Below are 25547 nucleotides of genomic sequence, written 5' to 3'. Positions count from 1 at the left end.
GGCTGCACATAGCTGGGAATCTTACCATCTGATTCTACAAGACAAATAGTGTAGGTCCTTACATTTTTATTTATTTAAATCGGGTAGGAAAAACACTAATTTTTTTCTGGACCCTGCTAGTCTGGTTTTCTTTTTCTTGCTGTTAAAAAAAAAATGGGAATGAGAGCTAAGCTCTCTAAAGTGAGTTTTCTCCAGAACAAGTGTATACATTGGAGAAATATGTGTCGCCTATTTTTCCAATGAGAGCTTCTCATCTCTAAAGAGACGCGGTCATCTCCCCCTTACAGGGCAAAGTAAAAGTGTTTTTGCAAAGGGCACCTTCTGACTCGTTTACATTTCCCTATACCAGCACTTTCTCCATCTGAAGTCACCCGTGTCCCTGACACTGACCATGTATTGGCTTCTAGACCAAAGACCTTCACACGAGAGGGGGTCTTGTGTTTTCCCAAACCTGTAAGCTCCAGTATTTGTTGCTGTCTCTGAAAAAGGCGCTTGAAGAGAGCCCTGGTGAGGTTAATAAAAGAGTTTTGGTGTTTCTGTATACAAACACCCTGTCTCACCAGTATTGGCAAAGTTGGACAATTGCAGTGCCGATGAAACATCTTACAGTAAAATAATATACCATAAATTGCTATCTGCCCTCCACTGTCTATTTTATTTCATGTCGCTTCAAGTCCAGCATTGATTAAATGTGTATTTAATTGGCAGAAAACCGCACTCATGTCACATCATTTCATATCACCTCTTAGGAAATCTTTTCAGATGAGTACAACACAGATTTATTAGCTTATTATGAACTCCCTAATAGTGGTGCTGTGTCATATTCCCCACTGCTAGAAAACCTGATAACAAAAAAAAAAGGTTGTCTTACCAAATACACAAATGTACTGCTCTATTTGGTTTACAATATCAGTGTACAACCCAGAGTTTTTTCTAGGATGGGTGGGAAGAAATTATAGGGGGGTGGCAGCCCCAGTATTGTGACCCAACTCTTCAGTAATCGCACAAAAACAGCCGGGTGGTGCGTCTAGGTAAAAGGAGCTGGGGAGAACACTGAATATTGTTAATTGTAATAAAGAACCTCTTCCATTGACATTTTCCTGCTTGTTGGTAGATGGGCACTTCAAGCTGGTTTGCTTGACAAAAAAACATCTTACTGAGCATGTTGTCTCGCATATGTCAGCAATAAATGTATTGATGCTTTATGGATTACATTTTAAGTTTAGAACATGTCCTCCTATTCTAAAGGATGTAGAATAATAGATTCAAAGCTACAAATAACTATACCCAAATCTTAAAGCTGCATAAAGATTTAAAGTGTCTAATCTCAGTAACAAAAATGAAAATTCAAATTAAGCTTTAAAAAAAAAACAAAAGTAAACTTCAGCGTGTCTACAATGCATGTCGGTGTGCGTCTGTGCAACATGTGGTACTGCATATGTTCTTGTGTGAAGGGTCCCTGATGAGTGTAACAAATGGTTTTGGAACAGCATGTCCCATCATATATGCTCTATTTCATGTGCCTGCTATCAATGTTCAAGAAACATGATTTCTTTATAGAGTCAATAGGTTGCAATGTTGAGGTCAAAATTTTTACACATATACAAGTATGTTTAGATTTACAGGCAGCCACACATACATGCTAAACATGCTTTGTAAGATATGCAGCCAGGCAGCATTCAGTCTTTGTTCCACACTGGAATTTAGAGTTATAAAGGGGATGTAAGAATGGATTTTCCATCTCCCCTAGGCAATAAACAAGCACCAAAAGCTAGTACAGCAGTCCCATCCCCCAGCTCTTTCAGCAGCTAATAAAATTATTTGTTAATGGCTGGAGGGAAGTACCGCTCTTGTGAATACTGAACAAAATGTTTATTAAAGACTGCAGCCCATTGACTGCCACTAGAGCTAAAAGGGGATTAGGAGCTGTAATTTAAAGCTGATCCCTTCTCAAGTCTGCCAGTAGCTCAATGATATAATGGGAATGCTAATTTACCAGCTTTTAACTGTCTTCTTTAGACTGCATCCTGCTAAATTTGGAACAATATGGTGCGTTTTGTTTTTTTAAGGCCAACATAACGTACAATTAGATGTCTTTAAAGAAAATCTCTATTAATTTCCTAACCTAAAAATGGTTCAGGCCGCTAATACTTATAGATTAGTCAGATCTATATTGCAACTATATTTTTGTTTAAGCTATACCTTATATTTTACAAGGAAAGGAGTGACGGCTTTCAAACTAAGGCATTCCTTTTATCCTACCTAAAGATTAAAATGTAATTTGTGCAGTTTGTGATAACGGAATGCTTTCTACAATTAGAGCATAAGGTTAAACAGTGGTATCGGGGCATCTAATATAAGGTTTGTACAGATTGCATTCATTAAGGAAATGTGCACTCTCTTCTTCACATGCTACCTGACCATACCAACAGTAAATAATTTTTTGCTTGTTCTAATGACTAGCATGATCTCTATACCTAAATATATTGTCTTGAGGGCTGCAGTCACACTAAAATACAAGTGTTAATGCACACTGTTGTGCCTTGACATGAGTTTTAGATACTCATTGCTGCTGATGTGTCATTTGAGTAGTAGAATGCACAAAAACATCAGCATACAGGACATTTCCCAGTGCACTGTAATGCATTGATATGGATGAGTCTTATTGATTTTTTTTTTTTTTTTTTTCGCGTGTCCATGACTAGTGTCACATAAAAATGCAAAGCATGCATAGTGATCTGCCTGGTGTGAGCCGGCACTAAATAAAGCCCTCAGCCATTTGACTACTGACCAAAAGATGTCTTCTGTTATAATCAGTTTATCAGCTTTTCTGTTGGTGCTAATTTAAGTTTAAGAAGGGTAGGGCTTCCCGACCTTAGGGCTGGAACCCCTCCAATTTGGGTGTGATTATTAGTTAAGGCTCTCAAGCACTTTGATTAAATAGGTAGAGTGGACCACGGGCTAAACATTTACTTTTTCAGCCTGTTAGATTCAAATCAGGTTATTATGAAAATAAAATTTTATCTAAGCTCAAAAACAAAAGTGGTATATTGTAGGTTATCCTTCTGTTGTGGTGACCACATTTGTTTGTTTTTCAGCCAACATTTTCTTAATAATTACATGCCAGTAAGCCACATACGTGCAATATTTATCGTTGGAAACGAATGACTAACGACCAATCGTCTGATATGTGTTAACAAAACAGTGTACAACGGCTGGCCAATAAACGAGAAATGTTGCTAGAAATGAATGACCGTCCCGGCGGATCTGGGTGATGATTGTTTAGCATCTATTGTGTGTACGGTCGTTCAGTGATCGTGCATTGTTCTGCGGTACACTTTCTCGGGTATAGGTCACTTCCTGCATCGTTCAAACGATGGTATCTAGTGTGTGTACATTATTAGTGGATTATTTTTGAATGGTCATATCGTTTCAGCATGTACAGAAATGTGCACAATACGATCTTTCAAAATAATCATTAATCGGTCGTTAATCTTCGTTTTCTAACGACATTTATTGCACCTGTGTATGTAGCCTAAGACCCTAGGCTGCTTTCTTGTTTTGTTCTTCAAATATCTCCCATCTTCATTACATCAGTTTGAGGAGTTTTGTAGTTTGCATAATATAGCTGGGAAGGCTGATTGGTGTCTTAAAATACTGATTTAGTGTTTTTTAGGCACTAGTACTTGTTGGAAAAAAAAACAAAACAAATGCAGCCACCACCTCTAAAGCATACTTGTACATTGTTTGCAATTATTAGCAATTTTTGCAAGTATGCACAGTCCTTTGAAAGAATATTACAGACACAGTTCTTTTTTTTTTGTTGCATATCGGGGTAATAGTAATGTAGTTTGGGAAGGTAGAGCATTTGTGGCCAGTAGGCACCTCTACGGAATGAAGTTCTACATGTTAAATCTGGCCATAAATTGGTTAATTGGTGTACAACTGGTGCAAATGATTGATAGTTTCTTCAGATCACTCCTTTACCAGGTTACTGTTAAATGTGTAAATTACCAAAATGGAGGGATACACGCCCAAAACGTAGCGCACAGGGGGCCTTTGCACCATTTCTTTTAGGGCTGCAGAGAAAATCTATTTTGCATTTACATTACATATAAGAACTATCCATAAAGCTTCAATGTTTTTCTGTAGAATGTGTCTTCATCCTTCTTTCTGTAATTGAATTTGTTTACCACGGTCTATGTTGGTCAGTTTTCCGGTAATATGCCAATGATGTTTGCACCTGTTCTTGTAAATTTTTTACCTTTTTATATGGTCAGTCCGCGTTGTTTATAAACACTTCCATTACAGACATATTTTGCTTTTCTCCAAATAAGAACTGGTCCAGGTAAGAGTACCAATACACTATTTTAATTACCGTATTTGGAACACTACCTCGTGTTGCTTTGAGAATTCACCATTCAAAGTATTAAATGACACCCTGTGCTCTCTGTAGCTGTATATATTCTGTTATCTTTTCTTCCGTGTAATGCGTGTGAACCACGTGTACAGTGTCTACAAAATGTTTATCTTTGCAGTTAGTCAAAGCAGTTTAAAAAAAAAAAAAAAAATTTTTTTTTTTTTCAAAGTATGTAGTACAGCGTATTTTTCTTTTGTCTTTTTGTTACTGTTGTGAAGCTATTAAAGGAAGTGACACCATTTGTGAAGAATGTTATTTTTGCTTTGGCTGTCACATTCCTCTGGTAGACCCGTTCCACTTTTCTGAAATGTTTGTGAGAATATTGCCTAAAATAAAGCCAGCCCCTCATAGAATCTATGCTACAGGCTACAAAACTTAAATCAAACAAGGGAAATTCTCAAAGCAATGATACTGGTTAGTGTAAATTATAGGTGCTGCTTTTGCAACTGAGCTTTTCTAGAGCATGTCTGTAAGTACATTGGTTGATAAAACAGGTCCCAACATTAGGCTGCTTTCACTTTTTTTGTACGTTCACTGATTAAACTGATTTCCGTTAGCCTTTGCCTTGTTCAGTTTTGGGTTTAATTAAGCTTTCATTCAGCCCAAACTTTGTTCTGTGGTTTTTATTTTTATACCTTCCTATTGTACTGTGTTTTTATCATTTGCCCAGCTTTTAACTCTTTATTTTTTTTGATTTAGGAGAACTCTTCCTGGAGTGAAGATGTGGATGGTCGTACCAGAGAAACCTCAAGAGATTTTGCAAAGGTATTCATTTGTTAAAAGTTTAAAGCAAAATGGAGAAGATATATTGTTTTGCCATTTACATTGGGGTTCTGCGGAAATCATATCACCTTCTGATACCTGAAGTTCTATTCACTGAATGTATAAGTAAAAGTTTTACTTTAAGATTGTATCTGTGTATTGAGTAGTGCTTGCAGAGCTGCGCTGTAGTGAAATTGTTTAGTCCGAAATACATTGGAGACTGCAGCCAAGTCAAAATGAGCCTCCACTAAAACCAATAGAACCTGGTTTCACAACATCCGGCATTATTTAGTCCTTTCTCCTAGCCCAATGCTCCATAGAAATGCTAGAATTTTGCTGCTTGAGACTTTCTATTGACATTGATCATGTTGGGTGAAAAAATCTTTGGTCAGAATATCCTTCAACGTCTCTTGGCAAACTTGTTGTGCCAGATTACTAAACAGCTAACTGATGGCGACAGCTATTGTTTTACTAATGAGGAGGACACAGCAGGACACCTCCTATTCTTCCTCCCTCCTCCATACAACAGAAAATATAACCACCATGCAAAATGTTAGAATAAATCCATATGTTTTTTAGTGTTCAAAAAATAGACAATGCGTTCTGGGGGATTTGAACATTACCTCTCTCTGTCAGAGCTGCAACAAATATGTAAAGCTTTCTGTCAGAATATACTAATATCATAACCTAACATAGGGCTAGCAAGACAAGCCCATTCCTAGCTAGTTCTTATCAATCAGTCAAGCATCATCATTTACCTATATTATATTTTACTAAAATACCTTTTGCCAAAATTTACATAACCCCGATGAAGTTCCCTGTTAAGGTTTTATGTGTAGAAAAAAAAAAATCAGTAGCATGTTGATAGAGGGACAAATTTGCCCATTCTGCCACCATTCTTTTACTGGTGCTTAAAGGGTGTTGACTTGGATATGCCACATGTCATGTCAACTAACACAACTAACAAATCTCTGAATTTTTGTAGCCTGCACGAAAAAGGTCTCGGCACTGCTGGAATTTCAGCAATCATCATATAGCCTTGATCTTTTTGGAGTTTTTTTGAGAATTGTAAAAAAGGGAATATTGTACTGCAGTAAACTTGCTTCTATTCTGTGCTTGTGTCAATGCTATTAAGGAAGCAGTGTCTCAATCGCTCATCATGCCTGTTCCTCTGCTTCAAACTGGCCCTTTCTTTCCCACTCATGCGCTGTTACTATAATGGGAATAATGCCATCTGTTTTTGAACGTAACACTTGTTAAGGTGCGTCATGATGAAGGTTCATACACTGTTCATACACCTTTTTTTGTAAAACAAAGGCACTGATAGGCCTCCAGCCCAGTTCTCCACTACAGGCCCCAAACTGTGCTATGCATATGCAAGCTTTTTGGAATGTTTTGCACATTCTTTTTGTCTTTGCACATTCAAAGTCTCTCACATCTTTTGATCCTCGTGCAAATATGATTAATGTATGATAAGTTTTTACAATTTCTCCTGGAGGAAAACATTCTTAAGTTTAGTGTGATTTGGAGAAATGTTACATTTAGCTTTGGAAGTATGAACTGCACAGCAGCACACTGGACAGGCATGTAAATCACACATGCAAATGTGTATTAATACTCAGATTTTCAAAAGCCTTGCTGTAGTTGCCTCCTAAAGCATCAAGCTTGCTGACTAAGGGTAGGGTTTGTGCATATAAAAAACACGATGCAGGAGCAAAGTACAACAAGGAGAGAAATGCTGGAGGTGAAAACCATGGGTATAATTGATTATTTGACAATACCTTTGCTTTGTGATTAGATCAGTATTATCAGTAATATATAATGGGGTGGGGACTGATGATACTTTATTTCAGCAATTGTTGTATAAAAATTATTTTATTTGCTTAAATTATTTACCTACCTAAATAAAAACTGTTGTGTCTATAGTGTAAGCGAGGCTGATTATGATTAAGGGTCAATCTCGGGGTTAAATAAGAATAAATTATATTTATTGGTTAGGTCTTTTTAGGTGAACTCAGGGACTAATTCCACTAGATCCCTTTGGCTATTCCCAGTAAAATCGCTGGTGAACAAAATCACCAAGTGCTTGGGCACCTAGGGTGGATCTCCAAAACTGCTAACAAACAAACTACAATTCCAATGCATCATTTAAAATTGTAGACATGGGCTTTCTGTGGCTAACAAAAAAGTACTTTGACACAGAGTGTAGATATTTGAATAACCCCAGTCTTGTGCAGCTTGCATCTACCCACAAAAGCTGAGGTCACCTCAACCTTATGAAACTGCATACAGGAGGATGCGTGACGGGGAGCCTCCTCTTCAGAGTAATATAACAGCTCCCTGTCCTGCAAATTAGAAATTGCTCTGTACATGGAAAAGAATGGAAAAGGAGAGCTGTGCTCTCTTCAGTGTCCTATATTCACATCATAGGGTTTAAATAAAGTCTAAATATGTATTCTGTAGTTGACAATGACAACTAATTTAAAAATGTTTAGTGTCTTCAAACACGGATTACACATAAGTTTTTTATAACCAGTTATAAAACACTTAATGTTGCATTAAATTGGAGTGCTGTGGGGGCTTTGAAAACAACGCAAATTTTATTAACACACTATTTAGGTACCATATGACCTGTAAATTGGCTAAATACATAGCAACTGCACATCTTACACCCGGTATACACAGGCCAAGTTTCAACCTTGACTGGAGATCATATAATGATCAGATTGCCAGGGAGTATGAAGTTTATTCTAAAGCAGATGGTTTCCCGCCCTCCTTCTTTTTAGGTCCTCTATTGGTTGTGTTGGTAAATCCATCAAACGTATGTTGTGTGTATGAACAATCAAGCAAATTGGATTGGGATCTCCCATCTCAATCACAACATGTTTGGCCTTTTCTGACTGATAATGAAGGGATTATCGAGCAATAAAGTTGACCAAAGACAAAAAATTGGAGACAAATCATCTTGTCTATTAGGCTTTGCGGTTGGTTATCTTTAGAAAGCACCCACAGCCCAGAGTAGAAAAGCCTGTCCTGTGCCAGCTTGCTGAAGGGTAGGACCATTTTTGTGCATACAGAGGTCAAACATGTCATCTGCCAAGGACTATAGAGAGCTTTTAAATTTGCAGGTGTTGATTGCTAAACTATAGTTGGAACTTGCGGGGAGTAAATATTTGACCTCTTCAGGGAGGGCACAGTTTCTACACTGGGAGAAAAGGTTTACAGAATATTAGCAGGAGATGGGCTTTATTTTACTTTTTTCAAGAAAATTAACTGGTAAGACATTGAATGCTTTACGATGACTAAACTGCAGGTTACTGAAGGTTTGATTTGGGCTTTGTGATGTACATTTACATATGATGTCCATATTTACATTTGTCACTTTGTGAGTTTGGGTTGTGTAGCAAATTGTTGGTAATGTGTGTATTTATTTTGCAGCTTTATGAACTCGACAGTGACCCAAAGAGGAAGGAATTCCTGGATGATCTGTTTGTTTTTATGCAAAAGAAAGGTGAGTGGTAGAAAAGCAGATGTTTACATTTTAAAAGCATTTGCAAGATGTTTGTGGCACTTAACCCTAATCTACTCTTCCATTTTATTTTACAATTTGTTATCTTTTTTTTCTTTTAATTTTTCATTTATACAAAATAATTTGTGTTATTCCTTCATAGTGGACAGCTGAATGTTTTTAGTATTATGAGGCGCTGCATCAAATATGCACTTGTTATGCATTCAGTATGAATAATTTTCACCATTGCTGCTATGTTTTTTTGTTTGTTTGTTTCTGGATCATTTCCATCAGTTTCCACACTCCTTGCTTCAGTTGGTCATTTGCTGTACTTCCTTTTATGCCAGCTCTCCTCCCTCTCTGCATCACATCTCTCCTCCTTTCTCCATTGTCCTGAGCTTCCTTCCATGCCCACTGTCTTCTGGTCATTCTCTAGCATATACTAAATTCATAAAATGAATTTAAAACAAGTTACGCATCGTTTTCATTGATATGCATGGAGAGCGGAGTACATTTTACTGTTTTTGCTAACAAATGTTCTAGGTTGTCCATCTCCGATAGTTACAGTTTATTGCCTAGTCAGCGAATCGGCCCATAAAGTAATTGAGAATCTTTGTTTACCTTGAAGTTATGTGCAGATAAAATGAGTGAACAGAAATGTTTTGTGTGAATGCTTGATGTTGATTTGGCATTCTTGTATTAAAAAGGCCTTTCTTTGTGTGTGTTCTACAGTGGAATGTGTAGTTTGGAGCAGCCTATTGAATGCATAATAGACATGTGTGTTTTTATGACAGGATATGCCATGCAGATGTAACTGTTTTTCCTCCTTGGTTTATTTTAAACCTTCTGTGTTTTACACCAGCGTTACTTATTTTGTAAGCAATTTATTGTCCTTTATAGCCAATAGAATGATTTCTTGTATATTAGTTCTAGTTTACTCTATGGCCTGTTCAGATTGACAGTTAAGCAACTGACTGCTTAAAGATGTGCAGTCAACCTTTGTTTGCTGCATTTCAGCTTTCCAGTGGTGCCATGAGTGGTAGGCTACCTACCTGAGGAAGACTTACAAACAGATGTGTTCTCTGCTCCAGTGCCTCTTCAGTTCTTGTGTAGAACAACCACAATTCTAGAAATCCTTGGCTAAAACCTAGAAAATTCCTATCCTAACCACCTGTGTAGCTGCTCCCTGGGTGGCTTGCAAACTGTGCACCTAGTAAACAGGAACAAAGCAGTGCTGATGTGAATTTTTGTAGTGATGTGTTTTGGAAACACTGTTGAACCCCGATGCAAATTGCCGGACTTTCTTATGGAAAGTATAGGTACAGGAAAGTATATCAACATTCAAGATAAGGAACCTAATGGTAAAACAATCTATACTTGTTTGTTGGCGGTGCCATAATCTGCTAGTATGCACAGCAAACATGTTGTATTATGACATACTTACCTGTGTGCCGTCCCAGGACCTGTCATTGCTACATCAGGGAATATCGCCTTCTTAGTCGCTGTCTCTGCAGCAGACTTCCGAGCATTGGAACTACGCAGGACATGTGCTTGCAGTGCAGATTCCCAGGATTTAGGGATTTATGTATTAGTTTTAACGGAAGACATTACATGCCTTTTAATATTTCGTACTACCTTCGGGTGACTTTTTGTTTTTTGAGTTTGGGTCTGGACATGCATCTCATTATGGTATGGCCATATACAGGTTATTGAACTTAAAATAATTTCGTCTTATTTTAATATACCTTTGTATTTACTTATTTTAGAATATTTAATTTATTAACATCAACCCTTTTTTAAATGAATTGTTTCCCTGAATGTCTTATTTAGGATTAGTCATTAAAACCTAAAGTGTCTGTCAAATATTATCTAAAATTACCTGCAGTGCAAAAGGCGGCAGAAATGTAACCAGTTGATATGAAATGCATACATTTTCTTACTCATAATGGACATTGACCCATGTGCATGCTTTTAGGTTTATGCTCTCCTAGGGCATTGACATTTCTGATATATGGAAACATACATAAAGTGTCCTGACATGTTTTTATGAAGAGCAAGCTATACTTCAACCTTTCAGGACACATTGTTGCTATAGACAGGAGCTTATACAAGACAAAAAAATGATTGAGATAAGTAACCAGTAGCAACCAGTTAGTGATTTTTCACTGCTTTGACTACATTGAAATTAAATAATTTTGCAGTGATGAACCGATTAACATTATTGCTTTTCACATGGCACAACTGTTCCCAAAAAGGGGGGTCTGGCTCTTTTTATGAGCTCTAAATCTGTTTTGCTTGCTGGACACTGCTGCTACAACTCCTCCCTGTTTAACAGATCTTGAAATCTGTTAAGCTTTGGAGGACCTGTCACTATCATTTATTGAGGAAGCAGTTTGTGCTGGGGGAAGGGAGAAATACCAGTGGGAAGCAGGCAGGAATGGGTGAATTGTTGGTAGGGGGTGGAATCTGTTTGAATGTGATTAATGAACCCATTAGCTCCTGTTTGGTGTGATATGCATCTGAAGTCTGATTTCCTTCCTGGATATTGAAAGAAGTCTATCATGAAATGCCAGTGGTGTAGTAGCAACCTTGCTTCCTTTATGCAGATTATATTTACTTGAAGGAAATCTGAAACTTGAATGTGTAGATTCACATCCTCCTTAGGAGCACCAGTCATCCTGGAGTTATGAGTGTATGGAAGCAAAAGCAGTTTAGTAATTTCTGACAGATTCATAGATGTTTGACCACACTGGTCCTAGATTTACAACTTTAAAGAATTGATTGGTAAACGCCAAGTGTCTTTTTTGGCCGTCAGTTGTCCTCCTGACTTGAACACTTTGTGTCCTTTACCTTTTAACAAGCATACAAATATGTCTGACTTCACATGCATGCATACTTGTTTCATATCCATGCAATCATCTAAGTACACAAGATACATATTTATAGGTTTTAGATTTTAGGAGTATATGGGTTTTAACTTTATTTAACCACATTTACAGGACATCCAGGGTGATAACTGTGTTCTACATCTGTTTTACTTTACACCTTGAAACACCACTTGCTCCAAAACTCATTTCACAATAAAGAGGACAGCAGCATGCCCATGAGGTCCTCTCTCCTTCATTGACCTCTAGGGCTGTTCCTCCTTTTACTGGTCTAAAAATTACTATACCATGGATTACAGGTGGCCAATATCAAGCCAAAATTACCTACATACAACAGTTGTGTATAAAAATTGTTAGTTACAGAAGTTACAGACCTGGACCAAGGCTTTTAAAGACCTCAAACCTCATCTTCATTGGTTCTAGGCCAGCAACTCAAAGTGTGGAAGCCATAGGATTACCATAACATAGAACTAAGAATTAGTCATTACATCTTCACCTGGTTCACTAAGCTTAGTAAAAATACTCCATCAAATGAAATATGCTCTACACATTTATCTTTGCCATAAACCTTTTTTAAATCCTTTGCCACGCTGAATATTATTTGAGCAATATTTGCAAAAAGATTACCTTCATTTGTACAACTCAGCACATCCTTTGCAGATTATCTAGTTAAGTGATTTATGTATTAACGAACTTGCATGTTTTAGTGAGCTCATTGGAGTTTGTTTATTTCTTGGAGATGTAGATGCTTTTATCTGTGATAAAATCTTAGGAGCATTATGTGTTCATGTGAACACTGCAGTGTGAATGTGTTGGTAGGCATATGAATATAATAGAAATATATATATATATATATATATATATATATATTATTTTTATTTTTATTTTTTTTGTTCGATGTCTAAAATCACCAAAAAGTTCTGTTGCTGTTCTTTAGTGCACTGGTATGCTGCTGGTATTTTGCAGGAATTATATCAAATCTGTACTATTTCCTGTCTATTGTCCAAGCACACAATGCTTTAGGTATGCTGAGCCTTGACATTCCATCAGCACATCTATAAGTTATGTTGTCTAAAGGAGAGTATGTAACAGTTGAACCTTGTTTACTAACTTAATTAATACCCTCAGTGCTTGTCATGTGTGAGTGTACAGTACAAAGTACACAGACAGCAGCGAGCCCAATGTACCTAGTGACGCCAAGGCACAGCTGTGATTGTCACACACCCTCCCTTCCCCCATCAGCCCCAGGTCTGAAAATAATGAGGGACAGAGTAGACAGAAAGCAGTCCATGAAACTCTACTAGCCCCACCGTCTTTGCTACAGGAATTAGATGCTGTCACCTTCTTGATGGATGACTGTCATAGGACACTCCCCGTGATTAGTGCCAGTGGGGTCAGATGGCTACATTACACAAGGGACTTCTGGGGTTCATAGAATGTGATAGCTGCAGATACTAATAAAATCAATAGGAATTTGCAAGTGTGTTCTTTGTGACAGATGTCAGTATATGCATTTAAGGCTAAGCAATAAGCAGACATATATTTAGACAGCTCCATGCAGCAAGCAAGGATCTATTTTGTGATACTGCGCATTAGGTGACATTGTTTAGATTGGTTCATTGTATGGAATGTTCCTGGATAAAGTTAGTAATTCATAGACCTAAGAATAGTTCTTCATTTAGCTCGACAGATATGAAGTGTTCCTTAAAACGTACCAGGTCATAACTTACCAAGCCCTACATTATAATAGCCAGCATTTTCTTTTTTATGTAACAGAGCTGGATCTTTTTTTATCCAGTGTGGAAGCAATGGTTATCAGTTATGGAGGGAAACTGAACAAGAAATCGGTTTTCCAGTGATTTGTACATACTCTTGTGGAAGGCCTTACTTTTTTCAATCATAATTAATATACCAAGCAATGTTGGGGTGGAATACCTAAGCCAAGGCAATACTGACTAGGCATTTACAAAGAAATTTCTGCAGACTCTGGCAAGTCAGTATAAAGATGAAACAATAAGGTGTTATAACCACCCTATACAGAGTTGTGGAATCTTCCTATTCTGTTTGTATCATATTACATCCACTTTTCATTCATGACATTGGTGTATGCTAGGATTATATACATTGTACATAAATGTACAGCTCAGAATACATTACAGAGATGATTGTGAGCAGGAAGGAAATTTTGGTGTTATTGTAGAAGAGATGTTGCTTGTCCTTTTTGCAATAAACAACTTTCCTGCTTGCAGTTAATTTTGATTGTAAAGTGACCCAGACACTTGCAGGAAAAGAAAAGAAGCAGTCAGTCTAAACTGATGTGTTGTCTGTGAGAACACAGTAAAGTGTGTGCGCCGGTGGTTGTTTGGCTTGGAGTTCAGAATGCTTTCCTGAAAAGCTTCCTTGTTAAACTCTCCTGCTAAGTAAATACATATTCATCTTCAATCATAGACAGAGGAGAGATTGTGGCTACCTTACTATTAGCAGCACACCAGTGAATAGGTATATGTTACCCTAGGTGTCAACCTTGCGAAGTACAGACAACATGCGTCAGAGGCAGGAGGCTCTCGGGTAAGGAAACTCGCAACCACAATTCAGCTCCTACAGGACTGCACCGCTGTGGATCCTGCTGGGCCCTACACACCCCTTGCGTTAGATTCTAAAATAAAATTATTTGGTCACATATTTCAGTGCATTCATGCAGGTTCTTGAGTCTGCAATCTGGTCAAAGTGTGCTAATATTGTGTTCACTCTGTATCTATTCTCAGAACCAGGTATTTGTGTGAAAACAATCATCTCTAACATAAGTGATAAATCTCATTGGACCTTCTTAAAGAATTCTTTAGCTCACCATGCCCCAAGTGATAAAGCTAATATTACAGGTGCCGCAGATGAAACATTAACCCCCTAACCGCTAAGCCCGTAATTTCTCGCACTAAATATTTTTGCTGTTTTGGTTAAGCCCGTATTTTTTCGCCTACACTAAAATCCCCACTTACCTGGTCCCGCTGTGCTAATCCAGCGTCGGTTTTTTGTTTTTTTTGTAGACAGCTGGTGACAAATTAAAATATAGAGTTCCATAGTGTCTAAGGTATTGTTTGCTAAAAACATGAGATAAGTGGCCAAAATGTCACGCATGGTCTCCCTGGGATAATATCATCCGTTTTGATTAAAGTAAAAATACTCACAAAAGAAGAGTAAGGAACAAATAATGCAGACTTTGTTAATTTGTCTCAGTTTACTTTAAATATTCTTTCTGCGGGGAATTGATTTGGACTACATCAATTAAAAGAAAGAAAAAAAAAATCTTCATACCTCCTATAATTATTATTATTTTTTTTTTGTCACCATTTTGTACTATTTTTTTTTTTCTTTTTCTGTTGGCAGTTAAACATAATGGCAGGGTAGTAAAAGTATGTGCTGCTTGTTGGACTGCGATTAACACCAACATATTGCTTTGTCTGCTTGGACAGGGTTACATTAGAAGAAGACATTTAATATGTCCTGCATTTACCCAGATAAAAGTTGTATATGAGACTTTCCACCTGATGCCTAAACATTTGTTTATACAATTAGTAGAAAGGTTTTAACTGTTTTGTTAGTAAAGCAACAAATACCTCCCATCCTTATTTTATTTCTCACCCAATTTAATTTATGTGTGATTATTGTACTTATTTGTGTTTCCATATAATTTCATCTAGGCACCCCAATCAGTCGCATCCCCATCATGGCCAAACAGTTATTGGACCTTTACATGCTCTACAAGCTGGTAACTGAGAAAGGGGGGCTTGTAGAGGTGATCAATAAGAAAATCTGGAGGGAGATCACAAAGGGCTTAAACCTACCAACTTCCATAACCAGTGCTGCCTTCACCTTGCGCACACAGTGAGTAGATGTTCTTACTAATAGCATTGTCCTTGCATGAATTTACTTTTCCTTTTTCAGTTGGGTTTTTTTGTTTCCATTTTTACTTTTCTAATTGTTTTCTAAGACTGAGAAAAACATTGGACACACAAGTAATATATATATATATATATATATATATATATATATATATATATATATATATTTTTTTTTACCATGCTTGTTATGGTGTTTACTTCCATGTTTTATTTCTTTCCCTCCTTCTGCCCTGTTTGGGAAAACTAGTTCTGTTCTATGTGCTTATGTCTGTATCCTGCTTGCACCTTACAGATATATGAAGTATCTTTACTTATACGAATGTGAGAAGAAGTCTCTTAGCTCTCCAGCTGAGTTGCAAGCTGCTATCGATGGAAATAGACGAGAAGGAAGGCGACCAAGCTATGGCACCTCTTCCTTTAACTATTCACCCACTCCAGCAGGATCCACTGCGCTTTTAGGAGCTCCAAAATTACCTGTGCCCATGCTCGGAGTGCACCCAACTTCTCGTATGACACCAACAACACCGTTCAAGAAAGGTCAGTTGTCTGCCGTAAAAAGCAGAAAAGGAACTAGCTGTCTTTTATTGCATTAAATCCATGCCTGCATTATGTAAAATCTAATTAAAATGTCAAACTTTATGTATCCCTATGTCTTGTCCTGCAGCACCCTCTGTTGTTTATAGACTAGAAGTGCATATATGTATTGGTTTTCATGCTATAGCAAACCTATTCAAAAAATTCTTACAGATTTAATCATTTTTTTAAAGCAATCTGGTAAAAAAATGTTTCTTCCTTACTGCAATTTTGAAGAAAACAATGCTGTTGTAAACTAGCTACTTGTGATTTGCTTAAAACAACAAGTAATATGTTATGTAAAACTAGTTAGTTTATGGTTTCAAAAATATTAAATTGTGAAATCGCAATTTGCCCCTATTGATTGGCTTTTTTTAACCTATTTTACTCTCAAGTGACTTTCAGGTTTTAAATAAAACTACTATACTTGCTTTTATTGCAGCTTGTTCCACCCATCTTTCCTTTGTTACAGTGCTGCAGCCTCAATAAGCCTCGTCAGCATTTGACACTTGTGGAAACATTGAATGTCTGTGTCCCCCCCATTTGCTTGTTATAGTTCCATTCTCTGACACGATATTACTACCGCATCTTGTAGTGACAATAGAAGACCTGAGAATGGTGATACAACATTCTTGGAAGTGTGGAATGCCAAAATGACTTGCACCTACTGGGAAGGAGTACTTTAGCTCTTCTGTTGCAGGACATTTTTTGTAGGATTTGTTTTAAAGTAGTGCAGCTTTAAGTACACTTCCAGTGAACATTTTGAAAAGCAGAAGGTGAGAGTAAGTTTTTGGTTAGATTTCCTCTTGATTCCTGTTCAGGTGATCATTTTTCTGGCAAAATACCCTCAAAAGGAGCACAGGCAGCAGTAAATACCTGACAGGTTTTAACACTTTCACAGCATATTAATATATTTTCCTTTTGCCATATATATTTGCCTTAAGGAAGTGTCTGCTTTTTTTTTTTTTTTCCCTCCTCGAAAGGAAAATCCTTGTCATTAAAAGCATAGAAAGCTGTAAATCTGACCGTGATACCAACCTTCTCACACTTTCCAGAACTTCAAAGTTTTAGCTAAATTGTTTAAGCCAGGATTTACTAAATAAGTTGCATATTGAACATGTAGGTAAAATCAAGGGGAAACAATTCTGAGTTGCACTTCTTAACTGCTTTCTTTTTTGTTATTTTGAGCTATAAAAGAGAAATAGCTTTATGATGTGAAATATTAAAACTTTGGGTTTTTATCACCAACTGTACTAACTATTAGATGTTTTTCTATTTGCAGGGGACAGTCCTGCAGGAATGTTACCTAATCGAATGGCAATGGCTGCTGGGCCTATAAGTGCACAGCAGACCCCAACAGGACTGCGAACAGCCTCAATAGAACAGCTGAGGGAAAGGCTGGAGACAGGTGAACCCCTGGAGAAGCGACTAGCACGTACACCGATTGAAGAACAGCAGAGACTTATGCAGCAAGCCCTTCAACACAATCTTTTAAGCATGGCACGACAGATACCCATGAAACTGAAGATTAATGGGAAGGGTAAGTGAATGATTATTCATTATATCATTCATGTCCCAGTAAATGCTTGACATATTGTTAGGTTGATTTTTTTTTTTTTTATTACCCTAAAAAAAAAAGGCAATTTATGGCTAAACTTAACATCAACTTTTCATTGAGAGATTATATAGGCTGCCATAACGGAACTTGTTCTAAAATGTACTGCTTGCTTGGTTGGTGTTCTGATCCTCCGCCTTTCATAATTCTGAATTGCTGACCCATAATAAGTTTGCATCTCAGGTGTTTGACTAATTGTTAGTTAGCTATTCTCCTTTTTTAAACTTTTCTGTATGGACCCTAATTTATAAAAAGATATCCAAGCATGATGCATCATGATAAAGCATCTTTAAATTGCCTTTTATAAAATCAGTGTATATACAGTGGGAGACAGACTGACATTGCTACCACTCTAAACTAATCTCTAGCTAGTTGGTGGTTACAATTAAAATGAACAAAAAAGCATTAGCTTTAGAGAAAGATGACCTTTTTAATATTTTATAACTTTTTTTATTTTTTTTTTACTGGTCTATTAATGTTCAGTTAATTTCTATCCTAGTTGAAATAGGAATTATTTATTGCTGCAATACACAGGCCTTAGTATGGTTTTCAGATTATTTTAAATCAAAGAGAGACAGGCTAATTATCTTGCCATCTCTGTCTCTGATGATTTTTAAATCAGGTGACCTGAATCAAGCATGCAGCTAGTGAATTTAGCACTTCCACTCATTTCCTGGTCTGGGTGTCTGAGACAAGCTGTTAATCTTTTAGGGCATCAGAATCAGTAGTGGCAGATTGTGAAAAATATCAAAAATGGATAAACATGCCAATTTTGCATTTCCAGAAGTCATTACCTGTTTTTTTTTGTTTTTTTTTCCCAGCAGCTCAGGATCGACAGGACACATCACTAAATCTGGGTTCTGGCAGTATCAACATGTCCATTGAAATTAATGGAACTATGTACACAGGTAAGGTGCTAGTGCTTGGTAGGGAGAGGGAAAAGAAAGTTACAGAAACTTTCTGGAAACTTTCTAAAAGCAGTCAGGCTGATAAATGAATACAGTGTGAAGAAGCAAGTCAAGGACATAATTCCTTTTTCGTGCCTAAATATACCTGCACACTGTATTACTGCTCATTTCCTCTCGCCTGGATTCAGCTGGTGAAAGGGTCAATCAGGTGTAACCAAATGACCTGCAGTAGAAAGAATGGATGGCAGACTGTTTTTTTTCAGCATCCCTTCGATACAACAGAAACCAATTGTCTACGTGGGACTTGTAGTTTGCAGGAAGTATTTGCTGTGTATAGATCGATCGTTACGATAATTAGTCCTATGCTCAACATACAGGACTACAGTGTTTAGTGAGCAAATTTAAGTCCTTGATCTTCGATCTCCAACTAAATAGCAGGAGTGGTCACAAGTCTGTGTCGCTAGAACTGCATTTGTTCTGCATGTCTAAAATATTTGTTTTTTTAACAATATTGTTTACTGACAAAGCCTTGCAGTCTACTTAGTGAGGTCTAGTATCAGTTTCTTGTTTTAATGCTTATTTTACATGTTGTTAGCTGCTCTTGTATATTTATTTATTTTTTAATCTGACTAAACTGTCCAGTAGGAAGCATCTTGTTAGTACAAGTAAATTTAGTTTTTCCTAAACTAATCTCCTATATATTTTTTTTTGTTTGTTTTTTTTTCTCCCTCCTAGGCGTTTTATATGCTCAGAAGCCTGTTCCTTTAATTGCTGGTTATACTGGTCAAAGTGGAGGGAGCGGGAGCAGCAGCAATACTTCACAGGCATCCCAGAGTCCCACTTCCTCCCGGGGTACCCCAGGAGCGGAACCCTCCACAAGCTGGTCCCTCTGAAGACTTGTTGTCTGCTAAGGGAGCGATCAGAAAATGGAGGAGATGAGAATGATACTACTTACCTCCTCTGTGAGAAATCGTTACACAACCTTACCTACCTCAACTTCAGGAAGACTTCAGCTCCATTTACCTCACCTTAAGGAAAGGTTACATAACCGATTTACCTCATCGTTAAATTGCATTACAGAATATTACTTATGGGCAGGAGGAAGACCTAGGAAAGACCTAGCTATAAACCTGCCTTTGAGCTTCAGCTCCTACCTACTGTATGGCATTTGGTGAGCCGACCTGCACATACTTGTTGTCCCAATCCCCTTTTAATTCTGTGAGGTGCTAATCTCACACTTGCTTCCTCATCTAGATCTTTCATGGTGGGTGGCAGGAAGGTGGCTGGGGACAGTGTAATGGTAAACGGCACATAAAGACATTTCTACCAAGACCACCTCATCACTTCCAGGATCTGTTTCCTTCCTCAATGGATGTCACACAATCTTAAGATGTGCTTATGACAGTAGATGTTTTCTAGAACATTTAGCCAGGATGAATTTGGTTTTTCCACATAGTTTTACCTTGTATTTAAAAGTAAGCTTTGAAGAATCATCCAGAAAATGTTTTAATACCTGGTATTTTCTGATGTGACGTGGTATTGGTTTGACACTATAGAGTTGCAAATACCTCATGTTCAATATGTTTCTATTTCTTTTTTTAGCTTTATTTGAGCAATCTTTTTATCTACAGAGGATCTTGGATACCTTTTGCAGTTGGCCATCCTAATCATTGAATGGTACTGCCCTTTTTATATATTTATCCATAATATATTTTGCCTCCTGCTTGTGTGTAAAAAAGAATGTGATTTAGTTCTACATTCTGAAACCTTTTTAATTCAGTCAAGGTAGCTTTCACCTTGAGGAGGCTGTGCCTTTTAAATTTAATAATCCTAAACGCCTCACTTCGGGTGTCTGTACACTGTAAGATTTGGCCACCTAAACCAGGAAATAGTCATCAGATGCCACTTTCAGTAACACCTATTCAGTATAAGAATGGTTGGAAGTACTCTCATCTTTAGTTTTTAGGAATAAAATAAAGTTACTAACATATTGTACTTAGTACATATGTACTAAATTTTAAAAAGCTAAACAAATATCACAATTAATGATGGGTGTGAATTTGTGACATTAAAGAGAAAGTGCTTGCTAACTTTAAGTTTGCTGGGAAAATAGATCAATGTATTTCCCTAATAGATTATCTGTAAAATTTCTTTAATTTGGCATCCAAATTTCCTTGTAGGTATGGGACTGTGTGTGCTTGAGCACAGAATAGGAAGAGCAAGAAAAATGTTCAGGACAGTTTTACTTATCGTCCCCCACTTTTAGCCAATGGCTGCTTTCCCTGTCTACCTCTATTGTGGGGATTCTGTCCAGAGTCGGACTGGTAACCCCCTTTAACCTAGCAGTTAGGCTTTGATGACTGCCAGACTACTGGGATTTCAGGTTTTTTTTTTGCTTTTCTTTGCACAGGCATTTTTGAAGTATAGAAATTCATATTAAGAACCAGTGACATCTATAAAAGGATGCTGACATCATCATTTCCCAAATGAGAATACATTTCACATAATCTCTTGTTTGTAAGATGTCTCCAAACTCAGGAATCCAGTATGCAAGTTTTATTTATCAGTTTATTTAATAGATAAATACCACACATCATTATTCTGGTTTATCTAATCTGAAAATATACAGTTCAAGAGTGTAGAAAAGGTAACTTGTTTTAATAACAAAAAAAGCAAAATTAAAAACCTAGAAAAAAAACAAATTGTGTATAATATATATTTGCTAGATTTCCAAAACTTGGGTCCTGATTATGTGTATAGTCTATAGACGGTTTAGATTGATATTAGTATTATGTGGGTAAACCGCATCTATACACAGCGTTTGTAAGAACACAACACGGTCCCATAATGCACTGTGGGGGGTTTTTAGCACATTCTCACAGACCCATCTTAATGACAATCCTGATGCCTTGTCTAGGCACACTGCATTACTCAATCATGTTTGTGATTGTTTTATTTGATTTGTTGTTGTGTGTTTTTGTTAACCTACTAATGGACATTGCAAAAAAAAAACAAAAAAAAAAAGAAGAAAAAAATGGCTGGGGGTGTAGGAGATGATTTAGAAATACTTGTCACAGGCGCACATAAAATCATTTTTTCAAGTCGGTCTGACCAGGTAAGATATTCTGCTCTCTAATGCTGCTTTCATTTTGGGAACTCTATTTGTCCAGTGCAAATGTAATTGATTGTTTTGGGCTTTCCTGCATTTCATAGAAATGTTTTTATTATAATGACACATTAGCTAGTTTGACATCTTTTTATTAAATCACTAATGTGTATTCCACAATTACAAAACCTGGGTGCAGTTTGAGCTATCCATGTTACTGCATGACAATCCTGAGGAGCTTATGGATGGACTTTTGCCCCCCAGTGCAAAGAATTGGTTCTCCAACCTCACATACCATACAAGGTAACAAGTAGACTTTCCAAGACAAAGCAGCCTCCTCCACATAATAGTCTATAGAAATGTGAAGTAAGAAGTTTTTTTTTTAGAAAAAACAATGCCTCCTTTTTCTAGAAGCTGAAGACTCCCCTTTTCGTTTGAATCCTCACTTCTCTCTTCTGATAAACTTGAAAATATGTATGATTAACTGCAGATCCATTGGTGGTAGATATATCCCAAAGACTTTACATGAAGGCCTCCCAGTCAATGGGTCTACTATTCACACTAATCTCAGATTCCAGCCGCTGTTTGATTCCATGTTCCAGAAATGGAAATACATTATTTACATGTCCAGTGTAGGCATGGTGCCTGCCTCTTAGTTTGACAAAGGAGCATTTTTTTCCTGACTTGATAAATTCTGGGCATTCTTTATTATCCATGACAGGTACAAAAATGTCAGTTTTCTGCTGCTAATTTTAGGAATGTAAAATAGTGACACACACCAGCAGGTTATTTTTAGTTGTGTAGACAAATCTTTTGTTTCCAGGACTCTTGCATATGTTTTATTTACCTCAGAAATGTACATTTTGTGTTTTTATTTTTGTTTTATTTCTGCTTGAGAATACTTGAAGCACCAGTTGCCCAAAATTTACTACAATGTTTGGTAGGAGAGAGAGTCCAACTGAAGAACATTACAACCTAGAGCAGTATTTCCCAAACTTTTGTTCAGGTGCCACATAGAGGTCTGGTTTTCCAAATTTATACTTTTTTATTAAAGGAAAGGGAATGCTGTCTGTCAAGTTGCTACTGCAGTCTATGTCCCCACTGATTTCACCCTTCAATCTGTGCTGGTGACCAAGAATAAAAATTGAGAAATCCAACATTTTTTAGGGTTGTCCCTCCAACAAGGGGCAATGGGAAATTAAAAGTAAAACATCTCTTTAGGGACAACTGCCTAAGAAGTTAATTTCATCAAAGGTACACAGACAGTAAATTAAATATTCTAAGACTTGTAACCCCTCCCTGCTCTACAAAAAAAAGAATTCTATGCAAATACTTTAAAGGAAAACACAAATAGTTTAGGGTCACACTAATAAAGCTGCTTTTTGATTGTACTCCTTTTTTAAACATTTAAAATTAAGATTTTTTTAAAAGTTTTAAAAAAAATTCAAGTTTTTTTTTTTTCAAAATAAAAATAAATTGCAAAGGAGTTCCTATGAAGCTTTTGGCTAGTTGGACAGTACAGTGTCATACTGCTGTAATTATAATGCTCAAACTTAAGCTACGTACACATGGTTGTCACTCGAGACAGATGGCCATGCTCGTATCATGAAAATCTGAGGGGACAGTAGTTCCTCAATGCCATTCTTCAGTCTGCCCTGGTGGATTAGTGACTGGTCAGTTAGGAATGACCACTGTGCTTTCCTATGATGGAAAGTATTGTAGGATGCTGCTCACTTATTCCATCTCCCCTCTCAACAGAAGAGTGCTGTGTAAAAAAGGAAGCAGCTCCATTGGCTGGCTGGATAGAAGACTGCATATTAGGCCAATTCAAAATATAAATCTATATTATGGGTAGACCCACTACATTCCTTGCCTGACTCTTTGATCACAAACCTTAGATGGATATGTGGAAGCAAAGACAACCTGTCGGACGTTTTTTTTTTTGTGATGAAAACCTGTGCAAAAGTAACCAAAGCAAAATGACTCTATTAATCAAGTAATGTGTAACACTTGATGAGAAGTCTGGGAAACACTGACCTAGATCATGATCCTAAATATGATCTGTGTCTGAGTGATTAACATGTTCTTCAAAAAGGAAAGATAGACCTAAAGATTTTGTATTTGCTTTTTATGTGAAATCAGTAAATTAGTAACTGGTGCTTTTTTTTGACATACCTCATGAATCATCTTAGCTCTCAAACACAGAGGTAAGACATTGAAGTTATAGAAGAGAACTGATGCAGTGATGCCTACTGATAGTCAAAAATAAATAAATAAAATTACTTGATTTAAATTGTCCAGAGCAAAGTCAGTCAAGTCCTGGACTCATGTTTTCTTTTACCATCATCTGGTAGGCTTGATTTGCAAAATTTTAGATCATTACCTCAATAAAAAATTTATTCTATTTTTAAAATGTTTTAAATATTTCAATCTTTTAAGTGCCAGAGGTTGAGAAGTGAAACATCACTCTGGTTTTCAAATAGGAATATTATATATTTTTGTTTTGTAATATTTGTGTGGTCTTGTGAAATTTTTTTTCCTGTGTGTATATTTTTTATTGTTGAACCAAAGAACCTCGGGAATGGGGGGATGTGTTTAATCACTATTTTCAGCCTTAGAAGTAAAGTCTGAATTCCAGGCACGCACTGGGCGGGTAAACGAAAGGGTGGGAAAAGACTGTTTTAGGAATAAGGGGAAATAAATTTTGCCGCTGGTACAAAAAAACATTTGTTCAGAAAATTTGTAATGATTTTTGCAGTAAAGTCACTATTAAAAGAGACAAAATCAAAGTCTTTGTTTTGTCAATTTCATTGTGGTCACATTTTTATAAATTTAGTTGGATCTTTGGACATAGAATATAAATAAAACATTGCCTATGTTAAAACCTGAATATTATAATGTTTACATTTGTGTGTACACACACACACACATATGTGCCATTCCGATCTTGCCATACACACACAACCATTGCAATTACTAATTTGTAATGGTGCCTTAAACACAAACGCCAATCAATTCAGAGAAAGTTAAAAAGTCAACATTGGCATTTTTCCTGTCATGCAGACATATTTTGTGTGTTCAGATGTGTGACTCTCAAGGGTTCAAGCTATACAAGTAGTGTTGACATTCTCCACATTAATATTTTATGACGTGTAATTTTTTGTAGTTTTAATTCCACATATTATTACTATATATAGTAACATATTTCCACATATTTCCAATCAATTCCACATATTATTACTATATATAGTAATATATATATATATCCCCAACCTATTATGCAGTGCTTTACAAAGTCTATAGTTATGTCACTAGGGCGGAAACCCATGCAAACCTCATGTAGATAGTGTCCTGGCCGAGGTTCGAACCAGGGACAGAGTGCTGCAAAAGCCGGAGTGCTAACCTTTGAGCCATTCTTTTCTAACGCTTGCTGACTTTTGTACAGTGCATCCAAACACACCTGCTGCAAAGAGCCACAAAGTGTTATTGTTCTATACTATTAAAATGTGAATATCTGACTGTCATGCGCTGTCAGTTCTAGTTTGTAGGTGCAAGAACTCATAGTCCATTATTACTGCTAATAACTCCTGCATTAGAAAGTTTTTCCCACACTTCCTGTCCTGCTGCCAGTCATTGCAACAGACATCTGCAAAAAATCTGCAACACAAAGCTGACAGAGCCACTAGCTTTTACCTACTGTACACTTTTTTTTCTGTGTTGCTGTTGGAGAGTTTCCTTCATGTTCTATCTCAATCCCTGTTAGAATGACAGGAAGATGGCATTAAAAAGTCAACATGTTCTTTTCAAAACTAAGAAAAAAATGTCTAGATATATATATATATATATATATATATATATATATATATATAAT

General features: G+C 36.8%; 1 protein-coding gene across 2 annotated transcripts in view; it reads left to right on the top strand.

Annotated features, from left to right (window-relative positions):
• The window catches only part of ARID3B (AT-rich interaction domain 3B), a 34365-nt gene extending 9897 nt beyond the window's left edge, over positions 1-24468 (top strand). The window contains exons 3-9 of one of the 2 annotated variants that reach the window (XM_072402202.1): positions 5120-5185; positions 8621-8693; positions 15274-15457; positions 15767-16011; positions 17330-17587; positions 18487-18570; positions 19306-24468. In XM_072402202.1, coding sequence (XP_072258303.1) covers positions 5120-5185; positions 8621-8693; positions 15274-15457; positions 15767-16011; positions 17330-17587; positions 18487-18570; positions 19306-19463 — 1068 coding nt within the window. In that variant the 3' untranslated portion in view covers positions 19464-24468. Of the gene's footprint in view, positions 1-5119; positions 5186-8620; positions 8694-15273; positions 15458-15766; positions 16012-17329; positions 17588-18483; positions 18571-19305 lie in introns of both variants that reach the window. The other variant, XM_072402201.1, reaches the window with a different exon arrangement.
• The last annotated feature ends 1079 nt before the right edge of the window (positions 24469-25547 follow it).

This window comes from Pyxicephalus adspersus, chromosome 2 (assembly GCF_032062135.1).
Source record: "Pyxicephalus adspersus chromosome 2, UCB_Pads_2.0, whole genome shotgun sequence".
Taxonomy (NCBI): Eukaryota; Metazoa; Chordata; class Amphibia; order Anura; family Pyxicephalidae; genus Pyxicephalus; species Pyxicephalus adspersus.
The sequence above is the reverse complement of the archived record's forward strand: the minus strand, read 5'-3'. Positions and strand labels throughout refer to the sequence as shown.